Source organism: Penicillium subrubescens (genome assembly GCF_028828155.1).
Source record: "Penicillium subrubescens strain IBT 31985 chromosome Unknown utg000003l_segment0_segment0, whole genome shotgun sequence".
Classification (NCBI taxonomy): domain Eukaryota; kingdom Fungi; phylum Ascomycota; class Eurotiomycetes; order Eurotiales; family Aspergillaceae; genus Penicillium; species Penicillium subrubescens.
The window spans coordinates 1,483,174-1,505,171 of NW_026643153.1; the positions used below are offsets into that span (position 1 = coordinate 1,483,174).

At 52.2% G+C, this 21,998-nt stretch overlaps 5 protein-coding genes across 5 annotated transcripts; 3 read left to right on the top strand and 2 right to left on the bottom strand.

The window, feature by feature from the left end:
- Positions 1 to 1,182: 1,182 nt before the first annotated feature.
- Positions 1,183 to 2,897, bottom strand: N7473_004558 (uncharacterized protein; the record flags this gene model as incomplete). Its single annotated transcript, XM_057150498.1, has 5 exons — positions 1,183 to 1,779; positions 1,835 to 2,089; positions 2,144 to 2,541; positions 2,606 to 2,650; positions 2,708 to 2,897. 5 exons carry the CDS (start codon positions 2,895 to 2,897, stop codon positions 1,183 to 1,185), a joined length of 1,485 nt encoding a protein of 494 aa, XP_057010608.1.
- Positions 2,898 to 4,518: 1,621 nt separating this feature from the next.
- Positions 4,519 to 11,422, bottom strand: N7473_004559 (bifunctional carbamoylphosphate synthetase/aspartate transcarbamylase; the record flags this gene model as incomplete). Its single annotated transcript, XM_057150499.1, has 3 exons — positions 4,519 to 4,575; positions 4,633 to 10,619; positions 10,717 to 11,422. The coding sequence occupies 3 exons, from the start codon at positions 11,420 to 11,422 to the stop codon at positions 4,519 to 4,521; spliced, it is 6,750 nt and encodes a 2,249-aa protein (XP_057010609.1).
- Positions 11,423 to 12,722: 1,300 nt separating this feature from the next.
- N7473_004560 (uncharacterized protein) lies at positions 12,723 to 16,127 on the top strand (the record flags this gene model as incomplete). The annotated part of the gene is made up of 2 exons (XM_057150500.1): positions 12,723 to 13,023; positions 13,096 to 16,127. 2 exons carry the CDS (start codon positions 12,723 to 12,725, stop codon positions 16,125 to 16,127), a joined length of 3,333 nt encoding a protein of 1,110 aa, XP_057010610.1.
- A 970-nt stretch (positions 16,128 to 17,097) lies between these two features.
- On the top strand, positions 17,098 to 19,821 carry N7473_004561 (uncharacterized protein; the record flags this gene model as incomplete). The annotated part of the gene is made up of 1 exon (XM_057150501.1): positions 17,098 to 19,821. The coding sequence occupies one exon, from the start codon at positions 17,098 to 17,100 to the stop codon at positions 19,819 to 19,821; it is 2,724 nt and encodes a 907-aa protein (XP_057010611.1).
- A 564-nt stretch (positions 19,822 to 20,385) lies between these two features.
- N7473_004562 (synaptobrevin family protein) lies at positions 20,386 to 21,122 on the top strand (the record flags this gene model as incomplete). The annotated part of the gene is made up of 2 exons (XM_057150502.1): positions 20,386 to 20,423; positions 20,495 to 21,122. The coding sequence occupies 2 exons, from the start codon at positions 20,386 to 20,388 to the stop codon at positions 21,120 to 21,122; spliced, it is 666 nt and encodes a 221-aa protein (XP_057010612.1).
- Positions 21,123 to 21,998: the final 876 nt, after the last annotated feature.

Below are 21,998 nucleotides of genomic sequence, written 5' to 3' on the forward strand. Positions count from 1 at the left end.
TCTGAACAATCGTGCATATATGTGCCGGTTCGGGTGTCAAGGTCAGCTAATTCGCCCCCGTACTTACCTGGTCCGAATTCATCTAGAGAAACGCAGCTAATTGGAAGACGATACCAGTCTATAATTCGGCACCGTTCTTGAGCCGGGTTATGTTTAAATTGGAGCACACGAAACGAGCTCTGAAGGCCCTTCGGGAAACAGGCATACATATTAAAGATGGAGACTCACTGCCCCAAACAATCACCCGCACGTTCAAGCTCGGCCCATTCAACTGTTCCTATCAAGAATCGTGAAGGTCGGATATGGCCCCATGGAGATATTAAGACGATAATCTCCTTCTGTAAACAAATAATCCTTCACCCCAGGTTTTTTGTACTTCGACAACGAGCTGACCACGGGTGGTCCAATACCAACACATTGTAGGGTTCCCAGTGTGGCAAGCTAGGTCAATTTGGTCACCCGGCTCAATTGACTGTGGCGGATCAGTGAAGTGACCGACTGCCGGTCTGAAAGTAAACGTATCATCGGTCTGATTGATAATTGTGTATGCTGTATATGTAGGAGGTTGAAGTTAGCGTCGTTACAGCGAGCTTTGAAAAGAAGCTTTTCAAAGAATACAAGGTTCTTACACGTAGTAGAGGACATTTTGGAGTTGATTTCGGGAGATTTGCTCAACTTGAATATGGAAGTGGGATAGGAACGAGGAGAAGGCTGGTACAATCAAGTGTTTTTTATAGTTTTCTCCGTTGAGTAATAATGTGCTACCTCAGCTCACCATACCATAACCTTTGAGGGTCTCTCGGCTAAACTACGCCTCCATGAACTGTCACGATCTCTACTGGCTTCCTGATTAGACGAGAGACCCCGCACCCGCCGTAACAAGCCGCTTAGCGCGCAATGATCGTAACCTGGATGGGATTCTGATTATCAGTAGACGATGTCTTTATTAGGAACCGCCTGCGTCAAGGAGGCTGGCTGAAGAATGGGTCGTTCACAGACTCTTTTGCCTGTCAAAGAGAAAGGCAAGGCATCAACACATACTTAGATCCATCGGAAAAATCCGAAGAGCAGCTATGGAGAAGACGACTAGTAACAGCTTCGAGAGAGGTCATAAAAGTAAAGCATTTGCTGGTATATGAGTCTTCGCTCGCTAAACCTCAACTATTTGACCATGCCACCAATTCAGGTCTGGAACACCCAGCGAGGGTCACGGTCACCGAGGAACTCTCCTTCCGCGTCTCCAACATCGCCCATCAACGGACGAAGACCTTTCTGCTCCCTTTCAACCGTTTTCTGGGCATTCGCTCGCTTGAGGACCCACCAAGTCACCGCGACGACGATAATATTAGCCACCAAATACCCAAGAGCAAAACCATGTCCCAAGAAGAACCGTGGACTTGTCTCAGTTCGATACAGCTGTGTTCCAAGCACTGCTCCAAGATTTCCAATGGAGATTTGAAGGGCGTTGGCGATACAACGTTTGGTCTGTCCCGAGACATTATTTGCTGGCCAAGATAGCACGGTAGCAACGGCGGGGTAGATTCCTGCAGCGGCGAAGATTGTGCCTACATAGCTAACCCCAGCTCGGTGCTGTGAGAGCAAGATAATGTAGCCAATACAAGCGAGAGCAGATCCGCCCATGATAAAGGGAGCTCGTCGGTGTGTTTTCTCAGAGAGCACGGCGACACCGACGGTCATCCCAGTGGCGATTGCGTAAGGCGGAACCGTCAGCAGCTGAGCTTGTGCAGCACTGTATCCCAGCTCTTTGATGATTGTGGGCTGTGAGAATGTCAGTTCTCTGATAGCTGATCTCAATGACCAGACGGGGACATACCAAAAACAGAGAAAGCGTATAGAGCGGCAGGCTCAACGAGTGAAAGCCAAGGCCATATAGCCACACCTTCGGATCTTTGAATGCATCAAGTACCGCGGACCAGGAGAAGGTTTCATCGCGAGTGGAATCGTTATCGTTTTTCAAGCGGAATTGGATGAAGTCTCGCTCCTCCTTTGTCAGGAATTTGGCCGTCGCTGGGTAGTTGTGAACCCAAAAGTAGGCGATCACTGACACAGCAATTGTCAAAAGTCCTTCCTAGATCATGCATCAGTGGTTAATAAATCATATTTGCGACATGATAGGACATACCAAAATGAAGATCCAGCGCCATCCCTTGTATCCACCCACGCCATCCATGTGTGCGATACCCCATGCAAGTATACCACCAAAGGCACCAGCCAACGAGGCCGCAGAGAAAAACAGAGCAACCCGGTAATGCTGCTCATTGCGTTTATACCACATAGAAAGATAAAAGACCACACCAGGGAAAAGACCGCTCTCGGCAACACCGAGGAAGAAGCGAGAGGCTAGATAGCCAGGATAATTCTGGACCACTCCCAAAAGGGTTGCGACTATTCCCCATACCAGCGTGAGGGTTGGCAACCAGAGACTCGGTCTGGTCAACTTCAAGACTGTATTTGCTGGAACTTCAAACAGAACGTATCCAATAAAGTAGAGGGTGAGACCGGTCAAGTATTGGTCACCCGCTGTGAGTTACATCGTTCTTGGTTAGCGCGAGGAATCACTTAGTCGCGCTGGGCTGATGCATACTCATTTTGATATCGGTCGTCATTCCTTCCAACCGGGCATTTCCAACTACAGCAGCCAGTTAGCACTGACTCATTTCTGATTGGGAAGTGATGGTAAACAAACCATTGCTGCGGTCCAGAAAGGACAACAGATATAGGAGGGTCAGGGGTGGGAGCAAACGAAGATCCAGCTTTCGAAGCAAAGATTTCTCGTTGATGCCCGCAAATTCAGCGATACTACTAGAAGAAGGCGACGTTGCAACATTCCCAGGCGCCGCATAAGCGTCGGTCTCCTTCTTTTCGGCAATAGACATGGCGATATGGAGGAAACGAGAAACCGGGGGATAAGGATTTAGTTAGTATCCACGGATGAGCCGAAACGAAGGGCCGGCATTCTTCTTGTTAAGTTTTCAAGAACAAGGCAGTGGAAATTAGCTTTTACGAAGCACATCATTCGCCGCGTGCTTCGCGCGATATGCCACGCGAGAACGAGAATCGATACGGAGTACTACTTGATCGCTACCAAGACAGATCTGGCGGACGGTGTCGAGTTACATCATGCTACATAGCACACTGGCACCCGGCCGAGAGATACTGGCGGGAATCAGGGCAAATAAAAAACTCCAGGGGTTCTTGATTAAATTATTATTGGTCCGCCAAGGTGTGAAGTCGATGAGCAACGAACCGTCCTGATGGTGTCATCAACGGGTGGTTGATGGATTGCCTTAGTTGTCAGGGACTGTTTATAAGTGGGTCCTGTGGTGGGTCTGGTACAAAACAAAGTGTGGAGAGTCAAGTCAGAGGTTAATCGCACGATACTTGCGCTTTCGCGTGACAGACTATACTATGTTCGGATATAGGAGATGAAAGATACATTGAGTACCTTGAGTGAGTACCTTGATATTCTATGATACCTACTAAGCCTTTCATCGAAGATGTTATAGTAAGATTCTATATGTCAGAAACCCTGGAATGTTATTAAGGATGCCTTATCAGTCACAATTCTGAACGATAGACATAAGGAAACCTTAGCCATTTAAAATGGTGTTTCACAAGACCTTTGGAAAGATCTTTCACAAATGAGAAAGTTAAAGCATATGTATTTACATAGTAAAACCGTGTCTCTAGTCTAGACATCAAGGAATCTAGATGTACCCGTTCTCCACTAGATCCAAAAGGGGCTTAGTGCGTCGTGTGAAAGCAGTTGGATGTTGTTGTGTGATTAGCCTCGGCCTTCTTTCCCCATACTTGTAGTTAATGTGATGGTTATCGAGTCACTGTATCAAATTTAGTTCAGGTCAATTGTGGTTCCGAGTAATCTCTAGTAAACTCATTTACAATATGTACGTTGAGCGCACTTGATTCGCCGGTTTCAGTGTGGTATTGACACCAAAACTACAAATGTACTCACTTTGAATGCATGTTTTTAGATTTGGAGAAAATTAATAGAGAAAATGAGTTTGTGATTTCACAGTCAATGCCAATGCAATGAAAAAGAGAGAGAAAGTGGTATAGGAAAGAAAAGTGACCCGATGATGAACCCCGAAACCAAACCAAACCCAAAGAAACGCCAAGAAACAACCCAAAAACAGACCAAACGCACACGCCACGCAAATGACACAAAACGTAGACATAACACATAACACGTAACACATAACGTAAATCTCTGAAATAACCACCTAATATACAGACATACACAGCACGGGGTCATCATCGAATTCATGAAGAAACGGAGATTGTCTAATCTATACAACTCAACGTTCTATCGAGGCAGCTGCTGCACCTACGAAGATATCCAGACAGAACGGGCAGAAACTTTTGAAAGCAGAACAGGAAACAATGGAAGACATGAGCTTGCGTGAGAGAAAATCGAATGGCGCGCATTTTGGTTTCCCGGTCTCAGAGGGGAATATAATAAACGGCGAATGGGAGAATTTAGGGAGCCAAGACCAGGGCCAGCAGCGCCATGCGGCAGTACAAGCCATATCTCATCTGTAGTCGAACTGTCAGCATATCTTCTGTGATAAAGGGCAAGGGGGTGCATCGTACCTGGCGGAAGTAGGCAGCCCGCTGGTCGAAATCGACCTCCTCGGCGATCTCAGCGTTGCGAGGCAGAGGGTGCAGAACAACCATGTGGCTCTTGGCGTGCTTCAGCAGAGCGTTGTCAATGATGAAGCTGTTCTTCAGACGCTCGTACTGGGCGAGGTCGGTGAAGCGCTCCTTCTGCACACGAGTGGAGTACAGGATGTCGGAGCGAGCAACGATCTCGGGAGTGAGCTCCTCAGACTCGCAGACCAGCTGGCCAGAGGCCACGATCTGCTGGCGGACCTCCTCAGGCAGAGCCAACTCCTTGGGGGAGACAAGCTGGATGCGAACATCATAGAACTGGAGCAGCTTGATCAGGGAGTGGACAGGGCGGCCGTACTTGAGATCACCAGTGAAGGTGATGGTCAAGCCAGTGACGGTACCAAGCTCCTCGCGGATGGTAAACAGGTCCAGGAAGGCCTGGGTGGGGTGCTCAATGGAACCGTTGCCACCGTTGATGATTGGAACAGGGGAGAACTTGGCAGCGACGGCAGTGCTGCTGGGCTCGGGGTGGCGCAGGACCACGGCGTCAGCGTAGCAGCCGAGAGTGCGGAGGGTGTCCTGGAGAGTCTCGCCCTTCTGGGTGGAAGAGTGCTCGGTGGCAATGGGGATGGTGCGACCACCCAGGCGCTGCATAGCCGCGTCGAAGGAGGCGGAAGTGCGAGTGGAAGGCTCGTAGAAGAGAGTGGCCAGGACACGGCCCTTGAGGATGTCAAGAACACCGTGGCGCTGGACACCCAGGCGCATCTCCTGAGCGACAGTGAAGAGCAGGTGCAGGTCCGAGCGAGTGAACTGGTTCACGGACAGAACGTGCTTGCCGCGGAAGGTAGAGCGAGAGACCATCTCAGACAGAGAGGACGACATCTGCGAGGTCTGGGGGTACAGAGGTGGTCCAAGCTCACCTACAGCAGGGACAGCAGCATCCAAAGCCCGAGCGCGGGCGTGGCGGCTGGGGGTGGTCTGGCGGTCCAGAGCGCTCTCAGGGCGGACCATGGGAGTGGTGGGCTTGTGCACAGGGGAGCTGGGGATAATGCGGTGGGCAGACATGTCGGTACCCTTGACAGCGTCCTTGGAGAGCGCACCGTCGAGGCAAGAGGTCTTGCCCTGGAAGACAACGCGCTGGACGGAGCCACGCATCATCTTGCCGTTGAAGGGAGACCAGGTGCCGCTGGGGCTCTGGAAGAGGTAAGGACGGTCAATCTCGATCTCAAGAGAGGAATCGGTCTGGTCGTGCAGCTCGAAGATCTTCTTGGGGTTGTCGTGGAGACGAGCAGTGATATCCTCAACAGTCAGGCGGCCATCGGCGACAGCGGTGAAGAGCAGAGGAAGCGACTCAGCAATACCGACCTCGGGAGAGGCCTCCTTGCCAGCAAGCTGGTAGGGAGTGCTGCCAATGGAGAAGACATCAATGGTGCTCAGGTGGTCCCACAGAGCCTTCTGGTCCTCAGCGGTGGGCAGAGAGTTGCAGGCAGGGAAGTCATCCTGGGACAGGAACAGGGAGAAGATGGAGACATCGCAGGTCACCATCAAGCCCTTCTCCTTGCTGAGAGCAATGAGGCTGATGTCCTCCTTAGAGGTCACACTCATGACGTGGATGTTGCGGCTGTGGAGGCTGGCCAGCAGGAGGATCGAGGCCAGATCAGTGCCCTTAGCATCGGTGATCAGAGGCTTGCTCGAGGGCCAGACTCCGAAGTGGTTGGTAACAGTGGCCACCTTGTTGATGTTGCCAGACAGGTGGTTGAAGGGGATGAACAGAGAACCAACCTCACCAGTCACCTGGCCAATCTGGTCCGAGTTGTCGGCAGTGGCAGCAACGGACAGGTTGAAGTCGCAGTAGGACTGGTCCTGGGCATTCTGCTGAACGATCTTCAGGTCGCTGGCCTCGGTGATCGATCCCTCGACACCCACGGGCATCACGCGAACCATGCTGAAACCAGCGGCAATGGAAGCCTTGGTGACCTTCTCGAAGTCCTTGGAGCCAAGGGAGGCAAGGCCGGGAACAAAGGCAGCGATGTTGATCAGGCCGGGCAGTACCACGGTGCGGTGGCTGGTCTGGAAGTCCGAAGTCTGAATGTTCAGAGGGTAGTGGCGAGCAATGGCCTCAATCAGGATCTTGGCGTTCTTGACGTTAGTGACCAGAGGAGTCTGGTAGTCAACAGCCATACGACGAGTGCGGTAACCCTTGGACATGTAGTTGGCCGGGCGGCGGAAGCGGTTGCTGGACGGCAAGTTGATGTACAGGTCGATCAGGTTGTTGGACAAGTGCTGGGTCAGAGAGTACTCGGACTTGATGTCCTCCTCCTCGCCGGGCAGAACCTCGAGGTACTTGACAGGAACACCGTTCTCCTTCAAGAAGTCGGCAGTACCAGCAGTGGCGAACAGGTTGTAGTCAAGCTGATGCAGCTTCTGGATGGAAGGCAGCATCTCCAGCTTCTCCTTGTAGGAACCAATGGAGAACAGGATGTTGCGCTTGGGCAGACGGAAGCCAGTGGACAGCAGAGCCTTGAGGTAGGCCTCGTACTTGTCACGACCGAAAGAAGCAACCTCACCAGTGGAAGCCATCTCAACACCAAGGACGGGATCAGCACCCGACAGACGAGAGAAGGAGAACTGGGGGACCTTGACACCGACGTAGTCCTTCGGGACGCTGATGGGAGGGTACGCCTGGAAGGGAATGTTGATCATAGCCTTGGTGGCCATCTCGATCAGGTCGACACCCATGACCTTGGAGACGAAGGGGAACGAACGAGAAGCACGAACGTTGCACTCAATGACCTTGATGTCGTTGTCCTTGGCAATGAACTGGATGTTGTAAGGACCAGTGACGTTCAGAGCGTTACCGATCTTGCGAGTCGCCTCCTCAATGCGACGCACAGTCTCAGCGCTCAGATCCTGGGGAGGCAGGATGAGGGTAGCGTCACCAGAGTGGACACCGGCATTCTCAACGTGCTCCGAAATGAAGTGGCCGACCATGACACCGTTGCGGGCAACAGCATCCATCTCAATCTCCTTGGCGTTCTCGATGTACTTGGTGATGACAACGGGGTGCTCACGAGAGACATCGGCGGCCTGGTTCAGATAGTTGGCCAGGTCGTGCTCGGAGTAGACAGTGTTCATGGCAGCACCCGAAAGCACGTAAGAGGGACGGACCAGCACAGGGTAACCGACCTTGTCACAGAATGAGCGGGCCTCTTCAATGCTGGTCAACTCCTTCCAAGCGGGCTGGTCAACACCAATACGGTCAAGCATGCGAGAGAACTTGTAACGGTTCTCAGCGCTGTCAATCATCTCAGGGGAAGTACCGAGAATGTTGACGTTCAGGCGGTGCAAGGGCAGAGCGATGTTGTTGGGGGTCTGACCACCCATGGAGATGACCACACCGCTGGAGGTCTCGAGCTGGTAGATATCCAGAACGGTCTCGAGGTTGATGTTCTCGAAGTACAAGCGATCAGCCTCGTCGTAATCGGTACTGACGGTCTCGGGGTTGTAGTTGACCATGATGGTTTTGTGGCCCTGCTCGCGGAGAGTGCGGATAGTGCGCACAGAACACCAATCGAACTCGACAGAGGAACCGATACGGTAGACACCAGAGCCCAGAACCATGATACCATGGTCGTCAAACTTGAGATCGTGCTCAGAGGCATTGTAAGTGAGGTAGAGATAGTTGGTCACAGCCGGGAATTCGGCAGCGACGGTATCGATCTGCTTGACGATGGGAGTGATACCAGCCTCAACACGCATGCGGCGCACAGCCAGCTCGTTGGAGCTCAGGAACTTGGCGAGCTGTCGGTCGGAGAAGCCAAGCTGCTTGGCCTGGCGGATCATGTTGATGGGCACAGTGGTGGCGTTGAAAGTGGACATGGACTTGCCGAAGTCGCTCAGACCCTTGAGGCGGCTCAAGAACCACTTGTCAATGTTGGTCAGCTTCCAGATATCGTCAACACTGTAGCCGGCAGCCATGGCGTTGGCAATGGCGAACAGACGCTGATCGGAAGGAGTCTGAAGCTCGGCCTCAATGGACATAAGAGCGTTGGTCTCGTTGAATCCCAGGTTGTGGAAGTCAACCGAGCGGATGGCCTTCTGAATGGCCTCCTCGAAGGTGCGACCAATGCTCATGACCTCACCAACAGACTTCATGGAAGAGCCGAGCTGGGTAGAGACACGAGTGAACTTCTTCAGATCCCAGCGAGGAATCTTGACCACACAGTAATCGAGCGAGGGCTCGAAGCAGGCGCAAGTGGACTTGGTGACGGAGTTCTTGATCTCGTTCAGGGGAATACCCAGACCCAACTTGGCAGCAATAAAGGCAAGCGGGTAACCGGTAGCCTTGGAGGCCAGGGCGGAAGAACGAGAAAGACGGGCGTTGACCTCGATAATGCAGTACTCCTTGGAGAAGGGGTTCAGGGCGTACTGAATGTTACATTCACCGACAACACCAAGGTGACGGATGACATTGACAGCAGTCGTGCGCAGCATGTTGTAGTCCTCGTCGGAGAGGGTCTGGGAAGGAGCAACAACAATAGAGTCACCAGTGTGGATACCGAGGGGATCGAAGTTCTCCATGTTGCAGACAGTGATACAGTTGTCCTGGGCATCACGAACAACCTCGTACTCGATCTCCTTCCAGCCCTTCATACTGCGCTCGATCAGGACCTGGGGGCTGACAGCCAGAGCCTTGGTGCAGAGTTCCTTCAGCTCCTCCATGTTGTTGGCGAAACCACTGCCGAGACCACCCAGGGCGTAGGCAGCACGCACAATGACAGGGAAGCCAATGTCCTGAACGACACGCAGGGACTCTTCAAGAGTGGAAGCGGAGGCAGACTTGGCACACTTCTCATTGATCGAGTCCATGCTGCGAGCGAAGAGCTCACGGTCCTCAGTGGTGATGATGGTATCAATGGGGGTACCAAGGACCTTGACGCCAAGCTCCTCAAACTCATCCTTGAGTTGAATACCGACCTGGAGGGCAGTCTGACCACCGAAGGTGACGTAGATGGCATCGGGACGCTCGTGCTTGATGACCTTGCGAACAAAGTCGGCGTTCACAGGAAGGAAGTAGACCTTGTCAGCCAGACCCTTGGAGGTCTGGATAGTGGCAATGTTGGGGTTGATCAGGATGGTGTAGATGCCTTCCTCCTTCAACGCCTTGATGGCCTGACTACCAGAGTAATCGAACTCTCCAGCCTGGCCAATGCTCAGACCACCACTGCCCAGAACCAGAACCTTCTTCACGTGCACGCGAGGGGCGGCCTTGATGTTCTCGGCCTTGACCCCACCGGGGAACTCGACGGGCTTGGTCAGAGCCTCGGGGGAGGCAAGGGTGTTCATGATGGTCTTGATGAAGACATCGAACAGGTACTCGGTATCCCGAGGACCGGGGGTGCTCTCGGGGTGGAACTGTACACTGAAGAAGGGGCGGCTGGTGTGACGGATACCCTCGTTACTGGCATCGTTGGCGTTCACAAACAGCTCCTCCCAGCCGTCCTGAAGGCTGGAAGCATCCACAGCGAAACCGTGGTTCTGGGAGGTGATGTGACACTTGCCAGAGAGCATGCTGGTGCAAGGAATGTTGTGGCCGCGGTTACCGAACAGCATCTTGGAGGTGGTAGCGCCGACGGAGCGAGCGATCAGCTGGTGACCGAGACAGATACCGAAGACTGGTGTCCGGGCATCCTTCAGGGTTTTGGCCAAGTTGTTGATGGTGGTGGTCAGGGTGGCGGGGTCACCAGGACCGTTGGAAACGAACAGACCGTCGTAGTCCTTGCCAGCCAGGGTGGGGAAATCGTAGTCCCAGGGGACAACCATGACCTCGACGCCACGGGTAAGCAGGCAGCGCAGCTGGTTATATTTCATACCAACATCCAAGCACAGAACCCGAACGGGGCGGCCCGAAGGGTGCTTAAGGGCAACATCGGCTGGAGGAGTGTAGAGCTTGGGCTCACGGATGGAGACTGCCAAAAGAATGCTGTCAGAATCCTGAAATTCCAATTGATTGTATTTCCTTTTCCAAATTCACAGAAAGGGCCTAGGTTTAGATGGTTCACTCACCCTCAGCGACAAGGTTCTTCTTGTTGGGATCCACCCACTCAATCTGCTCAAAGTGCGACTTCCAGTCCTCACCCTTAACACCGCTAGCGACGCCATTGGGCTCACCAGCCTTCTGAAGAAGCATGCGGCCCAACATACTACCCTTTTGACGGATACGCTTGGTCAGAGCACGGGTATCCACGCCATGCATGGCAGGGACGCCCTCCTCCTTGAGCCACTGACCCAAGGAGGACGTAGCCAGGAAGTGGGAGAAGTCCTCGCCAGCGTAGGTTGCCACCACCAACCCTGCGACGTGGATCTGACTGGACTCAAAGTATGTGGGGAGCTTGAGCAGATCATCGATCTGCTCCCGCGAGGGCACACCGTAGTTACCGACGAGGGGAAAGGTGATGACCAGGATCTGGCCGCGGTATGAGGGGTCGGTGATGGACTCGGGGTAACCGACCATACCCGTCTGGAAGACCAATTCACCGGCCATACTCTTCTCCGCACCAAAGTTGTAACCCTGGTAGACGGTGCCATCCTCCAGCTCGAGGGCGACGAGCCGGTCAGTGCCACCCCGGACGGGGATCGAGGCCGGGGTGATCACAGCGCCACTGATAGCATCCATTGTGGACAGGTCCTTCTTGTTGGTGTAAGCCACTGCACCGCCTGATGTCGGGCTGGTAGGCAAGACTGGCTCCTCGATGGAAGCAGGCTGGGACATCGCAATTGGCGAGGAGAAAGAAAGAATGAGGGGATAAGTCCTCTCGGGGACGAATCTGGTCGAGTGCAGGTCACTCTATCACAGCATCCACCAGAAGGACTTTTTTTGTGCAGATTTTCCTTTTCTGGGGGAGGGGTGTTTCACAATTGTGAATTTTTTTTTGGAGGGGGAGTAGGGTATAGTGAAGAATAGCAGCTGCAAGAGCTGGGGAATGAAGAAAGAAAGAAGAAGAATGAGTCGAAATTGGCAGAATAAAATTTTCGTGGCCGAAGACGGGGGCCCACCGTGGACCGGTTTCGGTGGTTGGAGGCGCTCTTCACCGCCTCAGAATTTTCCATTATGACGATGATCGCGTGGGAAAAAGACCGATTTGGCGAGGGGTTGGTTCGTTTGTTGAGAGATGGGAGGCATTGAGTCATTTCTTCAGCTGGATATTGGATTGTTCTGGCCATTAGATATTTCTATGAACTGGATATTGGACCAAACACCACAACTACTAGATGAGACTCGTGTCCTACCCCTCATAGCTTTTTCCCCCGATCAAATCGCCCAATTTATCGGCCTGCAGAGTGCAGGCGGTGAGAGCCGATAAGGCAGATCGTGCAGAAGAGGCTCGAATGATCATTGCAGGCTTGCAGGTATTGTACAGTAGTCGCAACTCTGCAGCTAGAGAGTAGGATTTTTATTTCCTTCGCCTAGTCGCACAGACAAATACCTCAACAGCTTCATACCAGTAAAGGTCAACAACAACAAACTCTATAGAAACCCTATCTTGCCCCGTCTGTGCACTTCTCGCCTGTGATAGCCACTCAGCCCGAGGAGCCACAATCCAGAAAAATGGAGGAATGTGTGGTCACCTGAGACGTACAATGACGACAGGGCCGCTTTTCTGGACGACGGTCGTCGCGCTTAGAGCGACTGCTGCGGTGCTAAGGGGTGTGTGGTACTAACAGTCTAACCAAGTCGAACTTAGTGGCACTTGGACGGGAGACAACCCGATTGCCCTCGCCGATCGGCGCGAGCTCTCGACCACTGGCCTAGAGGCCCTCGGGCGCGTGTGATTAATTGCGCTATCTTCGGTCGCTGCTCTATTTTCTATTATTTCACACTTGGGCTTACCCAGACGGTCTGTTATTTGATTTGTCTTTCCTTCTTTTTACTACTCAACTGGTCTTTGCTCTTCCCCCACACACGCCATTAGACACTAGCCTCAACTGCCGCCATGCGCTAAGCACCAACCAACCAAAGTACTTCTCCGTACCGAGGTCATGCTGATACCCGAACCTATCGGTCAACAACCATGCTAGCTTCTTTGCTGCGTCCAAAAGCCCGGCGCCAGCAGATTGATCAGACTCCGTTTTCTTTCTCGTCGCCGCTAGCACCCAGCGACAGCTCCCCATGGTATCGAGCAGCACGCCGTCGAGGCGCACAACGCGCGCGACGGGCCGGAGACAGCGAGTATGAACACGCGCCGGAGCTCCAAGAGATTGACGAGGACATGGACCAAGATTGGGTTGGGGAGGAGGATGAAGAGGATCACGAGGACGATGGTCCCTTGGAATCAACTCCGCTCCTCCCCATATTCTCGGCGTCGCATCTCGGTAGGTGTTTAACCCGCGACGTGCAGAGTCGAATTGGTTAGGATCCAAGTCTAACGAGATCTCCTCCCGTAGATGCCCTCCCCGTGTACGACCTCACACATGCGATCCGTCCACTAATCGCCTCCCGATGTGAAACCACCTTGACCTGGGACCAGCTGCGTTCCCCGCAGGTGTCTCAATTTCTAGTCAAGCCTATCCAACAAAAGCTCATGTCCGCCCACTTTTCGCGAGCCACACTCTATGCTTTGATGGCCAACTGCCTACAGTTCGAAAAGGAAATTCATCTCAATCCCGGAAACAGCGGTGCTAGTCAGACTCGGGCCATGGTCAGCGAGCTGCTTGCGATTAAGCTGCTGAGAGAATACACAACCAGAGAATTGATCGATGCCCTGTCGTACGAGTTCTACCCCCTCCAGGGTCAAGATTCGACCACTGCATGGGCTTCAGGTCTTCAAGGGAAGCGATTGGCGGGAACGGGTCGCGTCTCCTGCCTCGAGGTCGCCATTCGGGCCCAGGCGAAGCGGTTCCTTGCCCATCCAGTGGTGGTGCAGCAATTGGAGGCGATCTGGGCTGGAACCATTGTCTTCCACTCTGCGGCTGATCATCTACACCGGCGAGCTCATCAAACTGCTGTGCGCGGTGCAATGGGATACGGAACCTCGGCAGATTTCCGTGGCGACCAGACACCTTTCCCGGGGAACGCGACGTTCCGTCGATCGGTGACTCTATACAACCCACGAGATGCCTCACTATTCAAACTCTCCCGGTTGCGAGTACCGCGCTACCGCCAGTTCTTGTCCACGCTTTCTTTTGCAGTCCTGTTGGGTCTTTTTCTAGCCGTTCTCCAACAACGCAGTCGGCAGATTACATCCCTCGAGGTCGTTTTCTGGTTCTGGAGTGCGGGCTTCATGCTCGATGAGATTGTTGGTTTCAATGAGCAAGGTTTCAGTCTTTATTTGATGAGCTTCTGGAATTTGTTCGACCTGGGCATCTTGCTACTGCTGGTTTGCTACTATTGTCTTCGGATTTACGGCACCTTTTTAACCTACCCGAGAAATCGCCTGGTTGCCAATCAAGCATACGACGTTCTGGCTGCCAATGCAGTGCTTCTGTTCCCTCGCCTCTTTTCAATCCTCGACCACTACCGCTACTTCTCGCAACTGCTGATTGCATTCCGTATCATGGCGTCCGATCTTATTGCGGTCTTCGTTTTGATTGTCATTGCCTGCAGTGGTTTCTTCGTTGCCTTCCTGTCCTTTGGATCGGACAACTCTCCAAACACCGTGGCCTACGCCTTGTTCCAGATGCTCATGGGATTTACCCCTACTGCATGGGCAATGTGGGAGGAGTATAACTCACTCGGCAGAAGCATCCTGACGGTCTTCCTCTTCATCTGTCACTTCGTGGTAGTTACTATTCTTATCACCGTTCTCACAAATTCCTTCATGAGAATCGTTCAAAATGCGAACCAAGAGCACCAATTCTTGTTTGCTGTCAACACAATCTCCATGGTCAAGTCCGATGCACTCTTCTCCTACGTGGCCCCGGCCAATATCATTGCCTGGCTAGTCACACCGTTCAGGTATCTGATGCCATTCCGCCAATTCATTCGACTGAATCGGACGATCATCAAGATCACTCACCTCCCGGTTCTGTTCACAATATGCTTTTACGAAAAGATGATCCTAAGCTCCCAGGTGGTCGAGCCGATGGATCTTGTGGAGGCAACCGCCCGCACGGAGACCCCTGGGCAGGCTGAAAATTGGCGACCCAGCCGGTTCCGTGCTTTCAGTAATCGGGCCCGCCTCGTGCGAGAACCCTCCGTTGCGACGTATCAGAAGGATCAGGCGCTCGAGGAGGTGTTCCGACGACCATTTGGAGATAAGCGCCCAAGCAGCATCCGAGATCGCCAGAAAAGCACTGTCATCAAAGATTGGATGCAGGAAATTGGCTCCGGTCCGGCTCATACCCCAGACGAGCAGGATTCGGCTGCGGGTGACCTTCTAGAGATTCCAGTTCGACGGATGCGATTCCCATTCCGAAAGTCCTTGACAGGCCATGGACGTGACTTTACGGAGACGACTCGTTCTGTGGCATCGAACCCTGAAGATCGGACTAGCCGTATGGCCAGTCCTGTCTTCCAACACCATGGGCGAGAATCAATTTCACCCAGTCGCACTCGACAACTCTCCCATCACACCGATATGGAAGGTGACGATGAGCTTACCAGCGACGACGACCATGATTCCCATGACAAACAGTCTGATAAGGGTTCTGGCAGTGATGACAAACTAAGTCCGATCGGCAACAGCGAGAAGACCACCCCCAAATTCTACAGCTCTCGGCCATCAACGGCACGAGTCTTATCCCGTCGCGCCAGTCCTACACGCCGCCCAAAACACAGCCGAACTGTCTCCGGGGCCACTATGCTCTACAATCCCATCGGGTCGCCAAACTTGGGAACCGATGGCCAAACCACGCCTCCGAGAGATGATAACGGTTCTTCCGACGGCGAAGATCGCCTGCCCTTCGTGTCTACATCCGTGGACCAAGGCACGATTAATCGGGCAGCCCTTGCCCGCAATTTAAGCTTGAACCCAATGTCAGTCCCCAAGATTGATGGGCTCTACTTATCAGATCGACCTCTCTCCAAGCGCCGCCAACGGTCGCGGTCGCTGCTGTTCGACCTGGGATCTGACCTGGGCGACAACAAGGCAGTTGCTGGTGCCTTTGGCGGTGCTGTCCCATCCAGCTTCAATACTCAGCTGGCATTTGCTACTGGAGGCCTCCGCCGTGACGGCCCCAGCCAAGCACAAACCCAAGACATGCTGAGCAAGCTGGTGCTAGCGCGGATGAATAATATCGAAGAGGGCTTCCGGGAGGTGATCAAAGAAGTCAAAGATCTCCGCCTCGCCGGGTCCAGTCGCAGTCGTAGCCATAGCCGCAGCAGGCCGAAAGAGATGCGCCCCCTTACCGCTCGGGACAAGAAGAAGGTTACGGAGAAGAAGGATTCCAAAAAGCGAAGACCTAGCTCGGCAGAGAACCCGTGGGGACAGGACCAGCGGAATAAGCAACTGGCCAAGGAATCCCATTCGAGTCAATAAAGACTCCATTCATGCCAATATCCTTTTGAGATATGTTTTCCTTATGCACTTGCATCACCCATTGTACACTTAAAAATGGGGCGGCTTTTTGAACTTTGCTCTTGTTTTGCATGGCGCTTTGCATTGTTTTGTGTTTCCTCCAGATACCATTGAGATTTCAGACTTGTTCATGTAGACGACACCACTGCATTGACCATGTTTTATCCTCCACCCATGATTAGCGTTGCTTAGCCATGTTAGATTTTAAGGCGGTTTATGATCAATGAGGCTGGTATCCTTGTGCCCCACTACTGTAGTGGGGCATGAGACTGTCTACTGTAGCACAGTGCATTTACTCCATCGACTCAGCAAAACATAAAGAACGGGATGTAGTGCCTCTCGGGTACATGCAGAAAGCTCTAGTGCACGGCCACTTTGACTTTTCATCCATGTAATTCTTAAGTATCCTTTGTTCTTTTCTGTTTGCCGGTGCGCTTCTTATCGATTATGTCTTGCACATCCTAATAATCCTGCTGAATAGCACTGGCTTCAACAAAGATTGAAGGAATGGCTCGCCTAATCAACACTTCCAAAGCCTGGGAAATTCCCAAACTAAAGAAACCCTGCAATGACCCTTGTTCCTAGAAGTCACACTTACGTGGCTAGTGCCCAACCATAGGCAGCAGTTGTGCAGTAGTCTAGTGTTGAGCCTCATTGCCGCTCAGCCTCACACCCCTCATTCCCCCCTTTCGTCATTTCTTCTTTCTCGCGCACTTGGCTTCACTATCCACTCCCTTTTCTCTTTGATAGCCACTGGAGATCTATGTGCTGGGCCGTCTTCTTTCGTCTTCGTTTATTGCTTCCTTCCCGCATGGTTCGCTGTCTCATCAGCTTTCGCTTCCTTCCTTGCTTTCGATTGCAAGTGGTGTGTCTAGTCATCGACCGACAGCTTTGAGACTCTGATTCACAATATCTCCTTCCACCAAACACCATGGCTTCAAATGAGGATCCAACTCTCCCTCCTCCGTCTCCCGTCTCACCCTGGCATGGAATCACCCCCGAGCGCCCCTCAGCTGGTTCACCTACAAACACCGACTCTCGTCCACGCCGGTCTTCTTACACCTTCGAAAACACTGATACTCCTACTACTCCTACGAAAACCATGCTACCACTACTATTGCTGAACGATGCGGATACTCTGGTGTTCATCGATCCCGCTCCAGAGGACCGCTCCAAGAACAATATCCTCACTCCGAGCATTCCCCACCGGGTTCACAGCGAGAAACTCTTAGCCACAAAGTCAACACACTTCCAGCGGCTTTTCAGCCCCCGATACCAAACTCGCGTCCGAAAGCGCCGAGGATTTGCCGACAATCTTCCATCGGGCGTCAAGTATGTCATCGATCTAACTCCTCCCACCATAGATGAGGATGCCATCCTTGTTCTGACTGAGGTATCCTGTCCGGAGGGGATCCTTACATGGGCTTCACGCCTGAAGGAATGGAGCCTGCCGCCTTCTTGTGTCGGGGGAGAAGATGAAATGGAGGTGCGATCAGGCACCCCGAAGCGCGCTGTGGGTCCTAATAACACGACTTTGGCTGCCAATGAAGACGACGCTCTCTATTCAAACGTCTTCGGTGGAGAGGATGATGGCTTGCAGCTGGATGAAGAGGACTACCTGTTCCGGTCTCGACAACCCGCTCGGGCTGCTTTGCCTATGACGTACTCCGCCAAGCGCCATCGTGAGGGCATTGAACAGATTCTGCATGTCCTAGAAGGCTTGAATGTAGCGCTGGATACACCATGCAAGCTGTGGACCTTCTTTGCAGTCGCCAAACTTCTCGATGTTGCAGATGTCCCCACAGTGAGCGACCATGTCATGTCCTGGTTCTATCACGCTTCGAACATCCGATTCCTCGAGGTCCATCCAGAGATAGCATACCGCGTGTCCTGTGGGATCAAATCGGGCCCTCTCTGTGCAGATTCGTTTGTTGGATTGGTCGGGGACGAGGCGCTTCTCTACATCATGCGTGAGGCAAGTCTAAGGCCGCCTAAGTCATGGGCACCTATTCTTGACCGCAGCCGCATTGCCGACTTCCTGGATGATACCGAGGTGCAGCGCATTGAATATGCCAGCAAGAGTTTCGCCGACAAAATCATCGGCGATTTCTTGGATTTGGCTGGAGCCAACATGCCATGGATGGCAGAGGTCGATGAATTCGAAAAAATCAAGCAGCACCTGCGAGACTTTCCGGAAGATGAAGAGCTAGTGAACCAGCTGGTGACTGAACTGAAAGATTTCATCCGCTCCCGGATCTACCGCGTTCTATGGAACACGCGAGACCCTCGTCGATCATGCAATATCACCCCTTCCGACCAAGCTCTCGGTGACGTGAACAAGTTCAATCGACCACAACTTGTACAGCGTGTCATTGGCAGGCATTTCTGGCATGATCTCTTTCGCCTGGACCTTGACTCGACTATTCTTCCCTTGATCGACTGGGACCATAAGTCGGTGGCTGAGATTGGCAATGGAATGACTGCTTTCCAAGGTCATGAAAATGCTTCGATACGTTCTGTTATCAGACAAAACGTCGAACAGAAAGTGCGAGAATTCAACATGAGCGTCAGATATCAGGTTTCCAAAAATGCGTTCTGCCCTAGCAGGCGCAAAGCACTGGGTGCAAACGGCACTCACTTCTCTGGCCTGTCTGTCTACATGCGTAGCCCATTTCAAGCTGCTGAGCCCCCCGCGCCGATCGACGGTGGACACAACAAGCCTTTGACTCTCAACTTACGAGACCCACAATCTTTGCAGCCAGCTCAAGGAGAGGGGAGTTCAACTGCAATTGACAAGCCAAGAAGTTTGGTCCACCGCCCTCATCTTTATTCTTCTGATGAGATTGAAGGACGCTCCTCGGATAGCGTGAGCCCAATTTTCCCTCCTATGACAACGACTGCGACCACGGCCCCAGCGATATCAGGTTCGTCTTCGAGTAGTACTAGCACCCCATCTGACGTGGAGGAGAGATCCTTCGACCTTGGCCGTTTCTTCTCCGGTGTCACCAAGTGGATAAATCAGCTCTCGCTGACTTTGCTATTCCCTCACGGCTCCGGAACCGCGGCACTCGAAGCTACCGACACCCTGTTCTCGTTAACAGATGAGCAGTTTCGATTTTTGCCCCTCTGGGCAGGTGGTAATGACGACGGATCGGGGGGCGTCTTCACAGATCAGAACATCCCCGTCATGGAGACAGGGGGCTTTTCGGCGCCGGGTCCTGCTGTGCACACGGGGAGTGTGGCTTCAACCAATACGGACAGTTCTATGAGTGATATCGGCCCGGATGACTCTCAGTCCACCGTTCACGGAGCATCTCACCATGCTACGTTTTCTCACGCTTCGGATCTCTTGTCCGTGGATTCCTTCGGAGGGCCATCTCAGGAAAGCCACAACGAGCGGAGTCAGGCAGGGGGACATGCGGCTTCTGTACCTGCGTCTGCGTTCTTTTCTGGTGACGATGATGATTTTGATGTTCTGAGTAACGGTAGTGGCACTGTGATCATGGGCTCGACACGACTCTCGGACATTGATGATGACAACGACATCGATATCGATATGGAGCATCCCGATATTGATGATGATGATGACGACCATGATGACCATGACGACTACGATAGCCATGATGACAACTTTGAGCTGATTGAACCATACTGATGTCAATCTTCTGGGTTTCTATTGTTTCCATGCTTAGCTGTCTGTTTTCTTTCATGTCTAACGAGATATTATTAGCCTGGATCTAACGAAATCGAGCATGGAATGTGCATGAAAAGCTCTGTCCATTGATGTATCTTCTATGATCTTTTCATCGGTATCTTTCCCTTTAAGTCAGGTACCAATATGCAGCACTTCATCACAAAGACTTTTCTCTTTTCTCAAAGGCCTCTCAGTAAATTCACCTCAATATTTTCTAGCAGAACAAGATTGAAACACATATCTAGATCAATTTAAATAGTCTGAGATAGCAACTAAGAGGAGAAATGAGCTATAGAGCAGCGTCTCCAAGCAGACACTATGTATTCGGTCTTATATACTTCTCAAACAGGCTCTGATTGGTTGGGCACCCGCATCCTGATATCATGACTAAGCATGTTCACGGGGCCCCGGCCAACCTACGTAACTGCTCGACGCCTCCATCCTCCCGACACAACAGTGACTTCCACATCGGATTCACTCGAGTTCGACACATCTTCACTATTTTAACTACCAGAGAAGGCCATCATGTCTTCCTCCTCAAAATCCCCGAGCTTCCTGCTCTAGTGAGTGCACCTCCATCGGCAAGAGATCATCCCCCGAACAAGCACTCTGACTATACTCCAACCAAAACCAGCTCATGCATCGCCCATCGCTCTACCATCCTAGCCGAACACTCCTCCCCAGGGTCCTCTTCCACAGCCGCTTCCTCCCTGGCTTCGATCATCCTCCCCAAGATCACCCACGACAAGTCCCAGAAATTGACATACACCCATGAACGCCTGTTCGTCCATTACATCGCCGACTCGCCCGCCGGCGGCGCAGTCGATGACCAAAGCGGCCGTACAGAGCCGGACTCCTACGCACCGCTGAGCTTCATCGTCGTGGCCTCCGCCGAGCAGGGCCGCCGCATTCCCTTCGCGTATCTCCTCGAAATGAAGCGCAAGTTCCTGACGACTTACCCACCCTCCAGCACAGATTACTCTGCGCTCCCGGCATACGGCTGCGCAGCATTCAATTCCGAGCTCCGCTCCCTCCTACATACATACAATACCTCTCCGCCGGCAGACTCGCTTGCTTCGGCTCGTCGGGAGATTGATAGCGTTCGTGATATTATGACAGAGAATATTGAGCGGGTGCTCGAGCGTGGGGAGCGGATTGATTTGTTGGTTGACAAGACGGATCGACTTGGGGGAGTGCGCATGATTTCCGCATTCGCAGCCGTGGTTTGCGGCGGCGGATGTGGTGGAAGAATGTTAAGTTGATGGTTCTGTTGGGTTTCGTGGTGGTTTTCCTCCTATACCTTTTCGTGGGTATGGGCTGTGGACTGCCTGCGTGGGGGAAGTGCGTTGGCCACAGCTCCTAGGAGAAATCTCCATGATTCGATTTCGATTCCAGCGAGCGTAGCACCAGCTTCGTCCTTTTTCCCCTTCTCTTCTTTTCTGTTCTTGTGTCTACTTTTTCTCGATTGATTCCCTAGCTCTGATGAGTTACGATACACGGTTGATGCTGTCCGCTCACTTTTCGTTTTGAGGTTTAGGCATTTTTCAGCATGATTCTATGTGTACATTAAGTTCGATATTCAGTATCCGTTCTTCTGTCTTGATCTTCGTTCGGAAATATATAGTATTTTCTTGGTATTCAGATTCCCGAGTAATATTTTGAAGATTGGGTAATTTGCGTAGCTGTACGAGTCCTCATCTGAGACCTTATGCCTTTTTTGTGGTTTGTATAACTGCAAGGTAGCACTTATTCGCTCAGAAGGATAAATAAAGCTCGAACAGCCTAAATACTACATAGAGTGAAGCTGGGGAGTGGCCAGGAGGCACTACCTAATATAAGGTCGGCATATCTATAGGAAGGACATAGACTTCTGTAACTCCAGGGCTGGATCCTTATCTTGGCAGGCCGTGTCAAGTGAAAGGGAGATGCAGATTACTTGAGATAAATAGGTGACAGCAAGTTGAACGAACCAAATAAATGGTAATTGAAAATAAGTTTCTATCTAGTCTAAAGAGATGTACCTCACTATCAAACTCACATCGTCCCAGCCCGAAGGCATCGGAGCGAGTCTGCAAGCGAGACAAACCCAGCTGATCGTTGACCAGTTGATCTGAATCTGTATCTTTTATACGCCACTC